General features: G+C 37.0%; 1 protein-coding gene across 3 annotated transcripts in view; it reads right to left on the bottom strand.

Annotated features, from left to right (window-relative positions):
* Nucleotides 1-13,705, bottom strand: part of larp7 (La ribonucleoprotein 7, transcriptional regulator) — a 51,365-nt gene extending 37,660 nt beyond the window's left edge. For 2 of the 3 annotated variants that reach the window (XM_081358759.1, XM_081358758.1), the window contains exons 1-10: nt 13,349-13,705; nt 13,038-13,252; nt 12,842-12,942; nt 12,654-12,737; nt 12,400-12,564; nt 12,029-12,131; nt 11,569-11,886; nt 7,753-7,900; nt 7,483-7,622; nt 7,296-7,405 (exon numbers count right to left, since the gene is read on the bottom strand). In XM_081358759.1, the coding sequence (XP_081214885.1) occupies nt 7,296-7,405; nt 7,483-7,622; nt 7,753-7,900; nt 11,569-11,886; nt 12,029-12,131; nt 12,400-12,564; nt 12,654-12,737; nt 12,842-12,942; nt 13,038-13,242 (1,374 nt within the window). In that variant the 5' untranslated portion in view covers nt 13,243-13,252; nt 13,349-13,705. Of the gene's footprint in view, nt 1-7,295; nt 7,406-7,482; nt 7,623-7,752; nt 7,901-11,568; nt 11,887-12,028; nt 12,132-12,399; nt 12,565-12,653; nt 12,738-12,841; nt 12,943-13,037; nt 13,253-13,343 lie in introns of all 3 variants that reach the window. The other variant, XM_081358760.1, reaches the window with a different exon arrangement.

Genomic DNA, 13,705 nt, shown 5'->3' with positions numbered 1-13,705 from the left:
ACTTAACATAAATTGTAAGAATATGACTAATAGTAAAGACTAGTACTAATAAATACAGTGCTATGCATAAGTTTAGACACCCATGCTAAAGTTGACTAAAAAGAGGAATAAAAAATCATGTTTTGGAAATTGAACTTAAAGGTATAGCGGAGGATCTTTCCGAATTTTAGATAAGTCCCGCCCTCTCCACTTTTTGAAAAGTTTGATTGATTCACCAGAATGATTGACAATTAGGAGGACCAATAGTATAGGGTATCCACCCGGAAGTAAAAAGATCCTCCGCTATACCTTTAATGCCTTAATTTAAAAAATTAGGAAAAATCCAACCTTTAAGGACACCAATTTTCTTTGTGAATGAATAATGTATCGTAAATAAATGTTCTTCCTTAAAATACAGGGTGCATAAGTTTGGACACCCCTATGTTAAATTCCCATAGAGGCAGGCAGATTTTTATTTTTAAGTTTTTATTTTTAAGTATTTTTTTATTTATTTTTTAGGATACTATGAATCCTGATAAAATTCCCTTGGCCTTTGGAATTAAAATAGCCCCACATCATCACATAGCCTTCACCATACCTAGAGATACTTTCCATAAGATCATCTCTCAATGCAAATCAAACCAGCTATTAGGCTAACTGAAATACAACCATGCCAATCTCTAGGTATGGTGAAGGCTATGTGATGATGTGGAGCTATTTTAATCCCAGAGGCCAAGGGAACTTTATCAGGATGCATAGTATCCTGGATCCATGAAGTAACTGGCCTTTAAAAATAAAAATCTGCCTGCCTCTATGGGAATTTAACATAGGGGTGTCCAAACTTATGCACCCTGTATTTTAAGGAAGAACATTTATTTATTTACGATACATTATTCATTCACAAAGAAAATTGGTGTCCTTTAAGGTTGGATTTTTCCTAATTTTTTCAAATTAAGGCATTAAGTTCAATTTCCAAAAGATGATTTTTTATTCCTCTTTTTAGTCAACTTTAGTATGGGTGTCTAAACTTATGCATAGCACTGTAAACATTAGGCCTAGGCTAAAGCTATTAAATAGCAGTCCCAAACTAGTTTTTGTTAATACAATGTTGGTATGAGCCACTACAGTCATTTAAAAATATAAAAAATAACAAAGAAAAATAGTGGCATTTTGGGGTTATATGGAAACGACAGTTACCATGGTGAATAAACAATATTAACAATAACTGTTAATGAAACATGGAAACTGGTGAATAGAATGAGAATCATACCTGCATTACTTTTATTTCATGTAATTTACAACGTAACGGCGTTGCATGCTCGTAGTTTCTTTTGCACTTGATCAGTGAGGCGATACAGCGCGCGCCGCTGAATTTGCGCGTGCAATTGAGTGTGCGCTACGAGAACAGGATAACGACTGACAGGACAAGAAAGTCCGTTTTTCTGAGGTGAAAAACTTTATTTCAGCGTACACTTATGTCACTGCCTGCCTGGTAGTTCCTATTGTGCTGGGTTTTCTGAAGTAGTCATGATTCGCCTCTCATAACATAACATGCTCTAAACACGCACGCAGTGTGGAAAAGGAGGAGCGGAGGCGCGGGGAGCAAGGATCACAGCGCAAATTTGAACTATATCGATGTGATATGGTCTAATTCCATATCGCATTTAAAAAATATATCGATATATTTTTTATATCGATATCGCCCAGCCCTACCTGCATTATAAGTATGTCACTGAAATATAGTTCTACCTCAGCGCTCAGCTGTAGCCTGACATGCACTTTCCGTGAGCGGTAATTGAAAATCCGGAGTGGATCATGAGCGGAGTGATTACAGAGTGCTTAGAGTGGAGAGAGGAACGTGCTTTTGCTCCACTCCAGGCTTTGATCACATCCCCCTCAGCAGGGTGAATACACCTCGTCTTTCCTTAATTTAAGACCTATTCAAACTAAAATTAAGATATTTATTACACTATTTGAGAAATGAAAGCCTATTTACGGCCTTAAAATTATGAAAAGTGAATTTAAGACTTTAAGGACAGACTGGAACCCGCAATGACGGAAATCCGTCATAGACTTGCTGCAATTAACGGAAATCCGTCGTAGCGACGGAGAACTTTAATCCCTGTAAGCTTCTGAATGGTCCAGTGAGCACTTTTGGGGCCATAATACGGAAGTGGAAAGACAATAATTTCACCATAAATTTGCCTCGACCAGTGCTCCTCGCAAGATTTCTGATAGAGGAGTGAAAAGAATAATCAGAAGAGTTGTCCAAGAGCCAAGGATCACTTGTGGAGAGCTTCAAAAAGACCTGCAAATAGCAGGTACTGTTGTCTCAAAGAAAACAGTAAGTAATGCACTGCACCGCCATGGCCTTTATGCACGCTCACCACGCAAGACTCCATTACTGAAAAAAAAGCATGTTGAAGCTCATTTAAAGTTTGCTGCACAACATTTGGAAAAGCCAGTGAAATACTGGGAGAATATAGTGTGGTCACATGAGAGCAAAATTGAACTGTTTGGATGCCATAATACACACCATATTTGGAGGAGAAATGGCAGTGCACATTACCCTAAAAACACCATACTACTTGGTGTTGGCTCTTGGATAACTCTTCTGATTATTCTTTTCACTCCTCTATCAGAAATCTTGCGAGGAGCACTGGTCGAGGCAAATTTATGGTGAAATTATTGTCTTTCCACTTCCGTATTATGGCCCCAAAAGTGCTCACTGGACCATTCAGAAGCTTAGAATGGCGCCTATAACCAATGCCATCATTATGTTTTGCAACAATTAGGTTGCGAAGGTCTTGAGACAGCTCTTTGCTTTTACCCATCATGAGATGTGCCTTGTGTGACACCTTGGCAATGAGACCTTTTTGTAGGCCATCATTTGGGACTGAACCAGCTGTTGTTAATTTCCACTGACAGGGGGCTGGATTGCTTTTTAATTACTGTAAGTTTTCAGCAGTTGTCTTGGCTTTCCATGCCTTTTTGCGGCTCCCTTTCTTCATGTGTTCAATACTTTTTCCCTGTGTCATTTCACATTATTACACATAACTTAATTTCTGAACTTATTTGTGTTTGTTTCTTTGTATGTATGGCTTACTTGGGTTGTTACCAACATCTGGTGAAAATTTCATGTCAATAGCACCTTTGGAAATACATTTACTGAGAAAAATAATGACGTGTTCAATACTTATTTCCCCCGCTGTATACACACATATACACACACACACATATACATTTTATATATATATATATATATATATATATATATATATATATATATATATATATATATATATATATATATATATATATATATGCATGCTAAATAATCATGAACACAATGACGGGGTGAAATAGGCTGTGATGCATGGGGCACCAGGTAAAATCTTGCCTAGGGCAGCAAATTGGTCAGGGCCGGCCCTGATTTCAGGGATCATTGTCCCTTGAGCGTAAATGGAAACAAACTCATTTAGAGGTCTTAGAACTGCGTGAAAAGACAGCACTTTGTGTTATAAAAAGGCTTTAAAGCAGCAAGGGCTGAGCATCTCTGCAAACTAATAGAAGATAACCAAAAGAATCAAAGATTTTTATTTAGTACAGTGGCTAGATTAACAAATAAACAGACATCACCTGAACATAATATTCCATTACAGTTTAGTAGTAATGACTTATAATTTCTTCAATGAAAAAATAATTAGAAATACAATTCTAAATGTACTAGCGTCTTATGATTCAGCCTCAATTATCGCCCCTCAAGAACAATTGCAGTGCTTTACAACTATAGGACAGAAAGAGCTGAATAAACTTATCTTTGCATCCAAACCAACAACATGTTTATTAGATCCAATACCCACTAAATCAATGAATGAGTTTGTTACCTGTAGCAGAAGAGCCTCTTCTCAATATTATTAACGTCTTTATCTCTAGGTTAAGTTCCAAGATCGTTCAAGTTATTAAGCCTCTTATAAAGAAATCAGATCCAAATGAATTAGCAAATTACAGATCCATTTCAAATCTTCCATTAATGTCTAAAATACTAGAAAAAGTCATGTCTGCTCAATTGTGCTCTTTTTTGCAAAATAATGATATGAAAAATTTCAGTCTGGATTCAGGCCCCATCAAAGCACAGAAACCATGCTCGTTGAAATTACAAATGACTTACTTTTAGCTTCTGACCAAGGCTGTATCTCAATACTAGTTTTACTTGTCCTTAGTGCTGTGTTCGTCACTATAAATCATAAAATACTCTTAGATTGACTAATAAAATTACACTGATATTCAGGGACAGGCATTAAGGTGGTTTAGATCGTATCTATCAGACTGTTAACATTTTGTCTACTTAAATGGGGAAAAATCTAAGATAATGTCAGTAAATTATAGAGTGCCGCAAGGATCTGTGTTAGACCCTCTGCTATTTTCAATATATATATGCTGCCACTTGGTAATATTATAAGAAAACTTGGAATTAATTTCCACTGTTATGCCGATGATACTCAGTTATACATTTCATCACGACCAGAAGCATTCTGTAAATTATCTAAGTTGGCAGAGTGTGTTAAAGATATAAAATATTGGATGACCTGTAATTTTCTTCCATTAAGTTCAGCTTAGACTGAGGTATTACTTATTGGACCAAAAACCTGTACACAGAATCTCTTAGAATACAATTTGCATTAGGAAGGATGTACTGTAACTTCATTCTCTACTGTTAAAGACCTGGGAATTTTATTAGACGACAACTCGTCTTTCAAAAATCATATTTCACGTTACAAAAACAGACTTATTCCACCTCAGAAACATTGCTAAGCTCCGGAACATGCTATCTGTTTCTGATGCAGAAAAATTATTTCATGCATTCATGACCTCTAGACTAGATTTTCTTCTTTGTAACTTCTTTTTCCCCATAAATCATAAGCACTGTCTCAGAACAAGCTATTCTCAGATTCGGGGCAATGTGACGTCACTTTGCACAGGCCCCGCCCACGACTGTTGATTGACACTGCAGTTTGAGCATAGACCCACCCTGAGTGAGCTTGGACACAGAGTCCGCCATTGTTTCGACGCTTGAGCAGCTGTACACAAGAATGTCTCCCAAGCGATTGAGGTGTTTTGTTGTTGGATGTAAGAATGAACATAGCAGTCTTCATTTACTCTCGTTGTTACTCGAGGATGGATCTGTACTGTTTGTGATCCAGCTTACGGTCTTCAGAGTGACAGGCCTAACGTTACTGACCACGGCAGAAATGAAAGTGAGAGCACGCACTTTATGACAGCTCATCGAGTCATTGAAAAGGTGTGTTTATATTTGTTTACTGTTAGTTGTAACGAGTGTTTTGTGTACTTCGCTGTGTATGTTGATGATAATGAAAGGGAGAGAGAGAGAGTTTATGGATAAGACTTTAATGCTCACTTCTTATAGTGTGTTTATTCAGCTCTTACTGTGACTCTCTGGAGTAAAACTAACGCTTCATCTTTTGTGTGATGTACAATAAACTTCACTGAACTCATCAGTATATTTTGGTCATCATTCGGACAGGGTCTGCTACAGCAGGCTTGTATTAATAGTGGATAAAAGCAAGATGAAAAATAAGTTATAACCGTAATTAAACTAAACTATACCTGTTCTATCTCCATAGAGCACATAATCTCTGGATCTGTGGGCATTATTGTCCGACTCAGAGTCGAAATGAACACCGCTACTAAGAGTTTCTTTTCTGATATTATCAGATGAGATTGTCCTGGCTCTGAGCGCGAGCTCGTGAGGCTCCGCCCCCTGTGCCGACAGCAGAAGTTACTTTGCATTTAAAGGGATACACACTAAAACAGAGCGTTTTTCTGAACCCCAAAAAATGACCATTTAAACATGCTGTAAAAAATTATCTGTTGGGTATTTTGAGCTAAAACTTCACATTCACACTCTGGGGACATCAGAGACTTATTTTACATCTTGTGAAAAGAGTCATAATAGGTGCCCTTTAATGTAATGAACAGAAGCTACTCTATTTTCTATTTGCTTCTCTGTTTTATCTCGGGATGCCCATCCTGAGGTAACTAGAGTATGTCAGCTCCAGTTTGGATCCAGCCTATTATGAAGACTTCAGATGCACAATGCCTATGAAGAAATGACGCCAACTCCTGCGAAGACTTCAGATGACACAACTCTGAATCAACATGCACCAATGCAACAATTTTCTAAATGTCATGTGTTAACAAACAAGTATTCATTACTTCAATGAGTTCATTGTTTCTGCTTTAAATTATTACAGTTTAAATTATTATATATTTTTAGCTAACTGTGATTTTGTATATGTACATTTCTGAAATACGTAACTTAGACAGTTACGTCTAATAACAGATTACTCTAAATTGTAATGTGGACTCATGCATTTTCTGCAAAGTAGCTTTGAAACTATGTGTATTGTAAAAAGCGCTACACAAATAAATGAGAATTGAATTGACATTGATTAGAGATGGTTGCAAGTTATTCTCGATAAACAACAACAATGGTATACTTGTTTTTAATTCTATTTGGCATTTACCAAGGAAGCCAAGCTTTATGGACTTCGATTTCAAGGAATCTCTTGGAATGCAACTCTGAAATTTGACCAACATTTTACTCTACACTTTATTTCCAAATGGTGATAATGGGATTGGGTGCCAAATAATGATAAAGACCTTGCTAAATATCATGAGGGTATCTATAGCAGATATAACTATCACAATCAATGTTACAAAAAAAGAATAATTTGGCCAGGGAAAGAGGGAAGATATTTTAATGTGCTCAAAGAAAAGAAATTTGTTCAAAAGAAGAATGTGAAAATGTGGGGTTCAACCTAATAACTGATGTGGAGATTAACTTATTTTGAATCATACTCATATGCTTACGCTGTCGGATTCATTGGCACAAGGGTGTATTTATCCCATAGTCTTGCCATGTGAGGGATTCCTAAGGAATACTACCTCAGGGATGACAAGATTCAAGGGAAATTATGTAAGAGTATGGCATTCGGAAGATTAGAACGAATATTGTGAGACTGATCTAGGAACGGGAAATTGGGTGGTGTATTTATTTTTCTGCAGAAAAGACAAACAAAGAAATTAATATTCATATCCGCTACAGAGTTAATAGTTACACTTGAACACTGGACGATTCATTTGTTTGGCCGTCAAATAAGCGATTCTTTCAAAATTCCATAAAAATGAATTATTAATTCCCTTTGAGCTAAATCGACTTGTTTCCCTTACATGAGTAACCAGAGATGTTTGATGTATGCAAGATAACAAGTTAAAATAATTTATCACTATACCTTGATGCACCTCTTGCTTGGCAGGGGCTGGTTATAGCTAATCTTGACAATGACTCCACTCACAAACTTGGGGCCAGAAGAGGGCTCTTTCTTAGTTGTATCCTTACAAGCTATGGGAAGAAAATAAATGTGTAAATAAATGGCAAGAATTATTCACAGAATAGATGTACCAACAAAATTAACTTACAAGCATTGTTTTTATCTTTAGTCTGTGCGATGCCACAATTCACTGACTTCAGGTTGATCTGAGAGACTGACTGCTTCAGATGGGCCATGCAGTGCTTCTGCAGTGTCAGGTACTCCTGCTTCAGGTCCAACCACTCTTTCCTGGCAGTTGAACAGGGGGCACAGATCGCTCATGAGCATGTAGAGAACAGTTTGACTAAATCCACTTCAACATCTCACTCAATAGACAAAAGACAAAAAAAAAAAATATCGAAGACACATTGTTGCTTACTTTGAGAGGACTCTAAGCGGGATGACCTCTTCCCCTATTTTCAATCTATCCTTGAGCTTCTTCTTTCTCTTCCTCTTGGCCTTCAAAACAGAATCATCTTTCTTCTCATAGTCTAACTGTTCTTCATTCTTGCTCTCAGATGATAAATCTATGCAGCAAAAGAACATGAATTACTAGAAGTAACACAATAATAATTGCCGTCAAATAAGCAATTATTTGAGAGAGAGTGGTGTGACGCTTCGCTAAATATTCCGCTCTATGCAAATGCCCAATTGCTCACGTCCCAAGCAAGCACTCCACTCATGTACTGCTCATGCTCACCAGTAAAATTAATTTTGCTCAAATCTCGCTCCAACATAAAAAGACGTACAGTACAAAGAAATTTAGTTTAATGAATTTCTAGAATAAATGTCTCAATTAAAGTAGGCCTATAGATAACAGTTATGATTTGTGTGGCTTTAATGAAATATATTGTAAAAAGTGGTATAAATAAACATGATTTTACAGGGGTGCCAAATTGCAGAGCTCATGCAAACATATCCACATCGCTATGAACAGATGCTTTCTTAACTCCTGTTTTCTCACCGCTGTTATTTTCGTAGTGCGTTTATTTTGTTATTGAGAGGAAAGCGCGCACCACATATTAATTTAAATGTCGCTCTCAGCCCTGTAAGCGGTGTCGGGATGTTCATCAACAGAATACCGCTTTGAAAGCATTTCAAACTTATTTTTACTCCTAAGCAAAGAACGAAAAATAACTTTGTTGTATACCACAAATTGAATGTTTGCAAACTCAGTTTCTCCACACGGAACTCAACCTTAGACCAGGGTTGTCCAATCTTGCTACAATCTTGCAGAGTTCAGCTCCAACCCCAATTAAAAACACCTAAACCAGCTAATCAAGGTCTTACTTGGCATATTAGAAACTTCCAGGCAGGTGTGTTGAGGCAAGCTGGAGCTAAACTCTGCAGGACAGTGGCCCTCCAGGACCGAGTTTGGACACTCCTGCCTTAGACCTATTGCTTATTTCACAGATTCTCAAACCAGCATATCACAAAGGGCATTCTGGGTTGAGCAAGCGGCCCTGAACGGACTGAGTGTGCAGAGTGTAATCTTCAAGAATATGCTCGCCGCTCAGGAGGAAATATTACCGCTCCACTCATATGCTCTGATCAGTATTTTGCTTTGTTTCACACTGCTCAATTTTCCAGGAGTTAACAATTAATACTGGGTATTCATAAGCTGACGGTCCACACTCTATATTCATAAATCCTAACATTCTTATTTTCATATGTGGTGTCAGTGTCAGGGCCACCGTATGTAACTTTTAACAAGATTCTCTTGTTTAAAACACCCTAAATTATGTTAACATTTACTATATAACCATTATTTCACTAATAAACATCTATACAGCTCTGTGGAATTATGTATTTATTATCTCTGTGAGCGATCACAGTTTGAGTATAGTTCTGTGTAAATGCATAGATAAACAACTCTTTGTCAGCAGGCATTTCATAATCTAGACTGGCAAAAACATTATTAATAATTCTGAAATAACATTTAAGTTGAGAAATGCAATGATGTATACACTGTTTTGTCTCTTACTTTCCTGACAATGTATTATTCTAGCAACTATTATTCAGTGAATTAGTATCCAGCAAATTATTCTTTACTATTTAGCCTATTTACTTGATTGTAAATGTGTATCTTTCTTCTCTGTTATTATGTAATGTGTTTGTTTTATATGTTTGGCGATGCAGTGGCTGTATTCATGAGCCCAAAACAAATTTCCCATCGGGACAATAAAGTATACCTAACCTAACCTAACCTATTAAACAGCATATAAACCTTCTAAAACTGTAGTTTAAAATGAATTATTATATTTCTGCAAAGTTGATATGACTCCCGTCATTTATGCTCTTCATTTGAAAATAGACTTTCTAAAAAAAAAAAAAAACTTCCTATTGTTACAGTTTTTCTCGATTGCTTAAATACTATAACCAGGCTTTTGAACAAAAATTTCAAAACCATAACGCCATTTATCAAAAAGCACACCCATTTCCCTAAACTTTAAACACTATTCCCCTGTTTTGACACATGATTCAGATTTGTTGAACTGTCACTGTAAAACTCTACACACAAATCCCTTCATTTCTCATTGCCTATACCATGTTGTCAAGTATAATGCATAAAGCACTAGCATTCAATATTGTTCACTCAAATCAGCACAGCTTCAGCTCATTTAGCACACAATTACCCAAGTGGAAACACTAAAAGAGTCAAAATTGATCACACACCAATCAGAGCCTTCAATAGATCAATAGACAAAAGGGCCAGAGTCAGTTCAGTGGGTTTTGGAACAATGGATCCAGAAAGACATGAAGGAAGAGGTTGAGGACACTGGAGTGGAGGAGGAGGAGGAGGAGGAGGAAGAAGAGGAAGGTGAAGGGGAAGGCCAAAGAGACAAGCAGTGCCACTCTAGTTGCCCATGTATTTGTCCATGGTATGACTATGAGGGAGTCTGGGCAACGAGTACCGCCAAACTTGAGTCGCTTCACCGTCGCCTCGATCATAAGAAACTTACGGGAGAAAAACAGGTACAGTAGATGTACTTCAGACTGCTCTCTACTGTAACTTTTGAGTGCAGTACACTGTGCTGTTACAACACATACATGTACTGTAGCTGTTGCACTATACTACTGTAATAAAAAGAAATGCATTAAATGCAATAACAAGGATGTGTTACAGTTACAGTAATCAGTACTTCTATTTTTCTAGGACACAGAGACTATGAAATGGAAGAAGCCTGCCTAGATATTTCAGTTGATGCTTGCCAGCAGGGAACTGCAAGTGGATTTTACCCGCTGCCTGGCTAAGGCCAATATAGCCTGTGATGTGGACGAGATTCTCTGGCCTGACCCAGAACAAAGACGGGATGCTGGGGCAGAGTTTTTTTTTTTTTTGTGTGTGTGTATTGTACTGTACAGTACATTAAGGAATAAAATAAATAAAAGGAATAAATACACAAAATATATTTTACTTAAATAATTAACAGATTATTAAAATTTAAGGAAAACCTGTGCAAAAAGTTGCACATGCTGAGCTTCGGTTCATTTTTGTAGTGCGCTCCATAAATAAGCCCACGGAAAGGAAACCTGAAAGGAATGCCTCACGCACATATCAATTCTAGCATTGTTAACTTGACATAACAGCATGTTTATAATCAAAATGAACTAGTCAACCAAATATATAAAAAGTTACACTGCTCAGTTTAAATAGTCTGTTAGCTATATTTAGTATTTAGTGTTTATAATGTTTTTAAACATTTCTCTTTATTTACTGGTGTACATTATTTCTGAATGTAATAAAATGCAACTTGTCTGTCCTCTCAAAAACTTAATTTCATATGTGTAGCATATTTTCATCAATGCAACAAAATCTAAATATCTTGAAAAACAGTTTAACCGATAGTATTAATCTGTCAAAAGTCTTACTTTCAGTTAACGGTTAAACAGTTAATGTGAGCATCCCTATGGGCTAGTCAAATGTGAATAATATATTCCATATGCAAAAAGAGTCCAATAACATGGAGGACACGGGGAGATAAAGCAACTAGTATTTGACTGGTCATGTCATGTCAATATAACCCCATGAGGTGACGCCCTCCAAAAAAATAAAACATCTTTTTATAAGCTATTGATGTGACTGAAGCTTTTCAAAAGTACTTCAATTTCTTTGTGGAAAAAAAAAATTATTAACAGAAAAATTTACTGAGTGCATATGTAATTCTCTCAAATAAACCAAAATAACATCTACCTTTCATCTCTCCCTCCTCGTTTTCCTCTTCTACTTTTCTCATTTTGGATGGCATCTCATCTTGTCCTCCTCCAGTTGATGCCTCAAAACTGCAGGATCTTCGTCTTTTCTTCTCAGTTTTTTTATTTGCTGTGCTCGTCAGTATTACAGGGTTTTCCGTTTTAAATTCATCTGCTGATTGTTTCTTCGGTTTGTTTGTAACCGCAGTCTCGAACGCTCCTCTCTCCATCTTATTTACAGCTATTTCTTGAACAGCACTGTTTTTAAGCTCACTTCGAGGCCTTTTTTTTCCCTTCTTACCATCCTCCTCATTATCATCTAAAAGTAAAAAATAAAGTGTGTTGCTAATATCAGGATCAATTAGATTGTGATGGCAGAAAGACACCAACTGTTCTCTTTCATGTTTTGCAGTAATCTTGAGGATTACATATATTCACAGTAAGGCATAGCAATGCGCTACCTTGTGTGTCCTGGGCAGCATCAAAGTGGATAGTCTTTTTCTTACAAGTCTTAGGGAATATTCCTGGCTTCCTTGGAGCATCTTCTGGAGGATTGTTCAGCATCTGTCATTTCAAGTGAAACACACCATTCATTGGAATTGTACTGCATTGTATTGCCGTATTATTAAAACTTTTTCTGTTTGTATAATCCCTACAGTACAGTCCAACATGTTCTTGTTTCTTCACTAGCAGCCCAGTGTCTAAATTTAGTTGGTTCCTTTATGTATGCCTAAAACTAAATTGCCACTTTCGGGAATATCAAAGTCATATCTTACTGTATGCATTATGAATACTTGAACAACTTAGTCCAATTATAAATAGCATCAGTTACCTCAATAGCTTTCTGCGCTTGTTCTTCTGTCTCAAACTCCACAAATCCAAACCCTTTGGGATGTCCAGTGGACTTGTACCTGGGGATACTAACATAAACCACATTTCCACACTTGCTAAACACTCGCTCCAGCCAAACATGAGTGACCGTCTTTGGCAACAGCTCCTGAGACACAACAATTCCAGATTAAGGAATACATTGAAATAAAAAAAGGCATACAAGAAAAACAATTCAATTAATTTGCAGTCAATTACCACATAAACTGTACGGCTGTCCACATCTTTTGGGCTTTCACCAAGTGGATTCTTTCGTCGTACATGTGTTCCTTCAAGATTTACCTAAGGACACAACAGTTACTGTGATTATTAGTGCAAAAAAATCAGAACTAAAATCCCTCTGATAAAGGAAAAGAAAATACATGTTATGCAAATGCAAACAATACCTCTACTATTGGTGAATTTTTAAGAGCTCTGGCTATCAATTTTACATCCGTAGTAAATTTTTTCATTCGGTTGAATGAAGTCAACACAGATATGTCAATATCTGTAACAAAACGAAAGAAACAGTTAAGTGAATAGGCCTATATATACACACATACAGTATATATAGTTTATGAGGCATGAGCAACTGCTACATACATCCATCTCGTGACTGTTCAATTATATTTTTCATGAATTTGTCCTTGTGAAGATTCACATCACTAAACCAAAATTCCACCTGCTTCTTCACATCAGCCAGTAGCTGTTTCACGCGAGATCTCTTCTTTTTCTCGTTCTCTTTCTTCTCGCTGAGGTTTGCACAGGCGGCATTCCCCCCTGAGGGAATCTTCTCCGTGTCTATCATACTGCTATAGCTGTTAGTTAAAAGTCATAACAAGAGATCTATCAAGTTTCAGAACCAATAATGTCGAGCTGAGTGACTAAGTCACATTTACACATGCTTACCTTACCTTTAACTTATCGCTTCCTTGGTTTACTGAAATAAATAAAAGATAATCGCTTTACACTACCACGGAGACGCTCTCGGACAGTGATTCCCTTAATAAGACACTTCTAATAATGATTACTATTAAACTCCAAGTAAAAACGTAAAAAGAAGACGGCCACGCAGAAATCTAAAGCGTTTAACCTTTGTTGCATGTCTGATACTTCATTGTTAAAAATCGGTTCAAACGCACAAAGTTCCGACTTCTTAGCGCATAAAGATGACGTCAATGCGTGCGCCGGTTTGTGAGCATAGACCGTCTAATTATGGCGAGAAGTTTCACTCTCACTACACTTCCGGCTTCTGAACTGGTTGGAGGGCG

This window comes from Scardinius erythrophthalmus (genome assembly GCF_964197995.2).
Source record: "Scardinius erythrophthalmus genome assembly, chromosome: 2".
NCBI classification, from domain to species: Eukaryota; Metazoa; Chordata; class Actinopteri; order Cypriniformes; family Leuciscidae; genus Scardinius; species Scardinius erythrophthalmus.
This window is presented reverse-complemented; position numbering and strand designations above follow the sequence as displayed.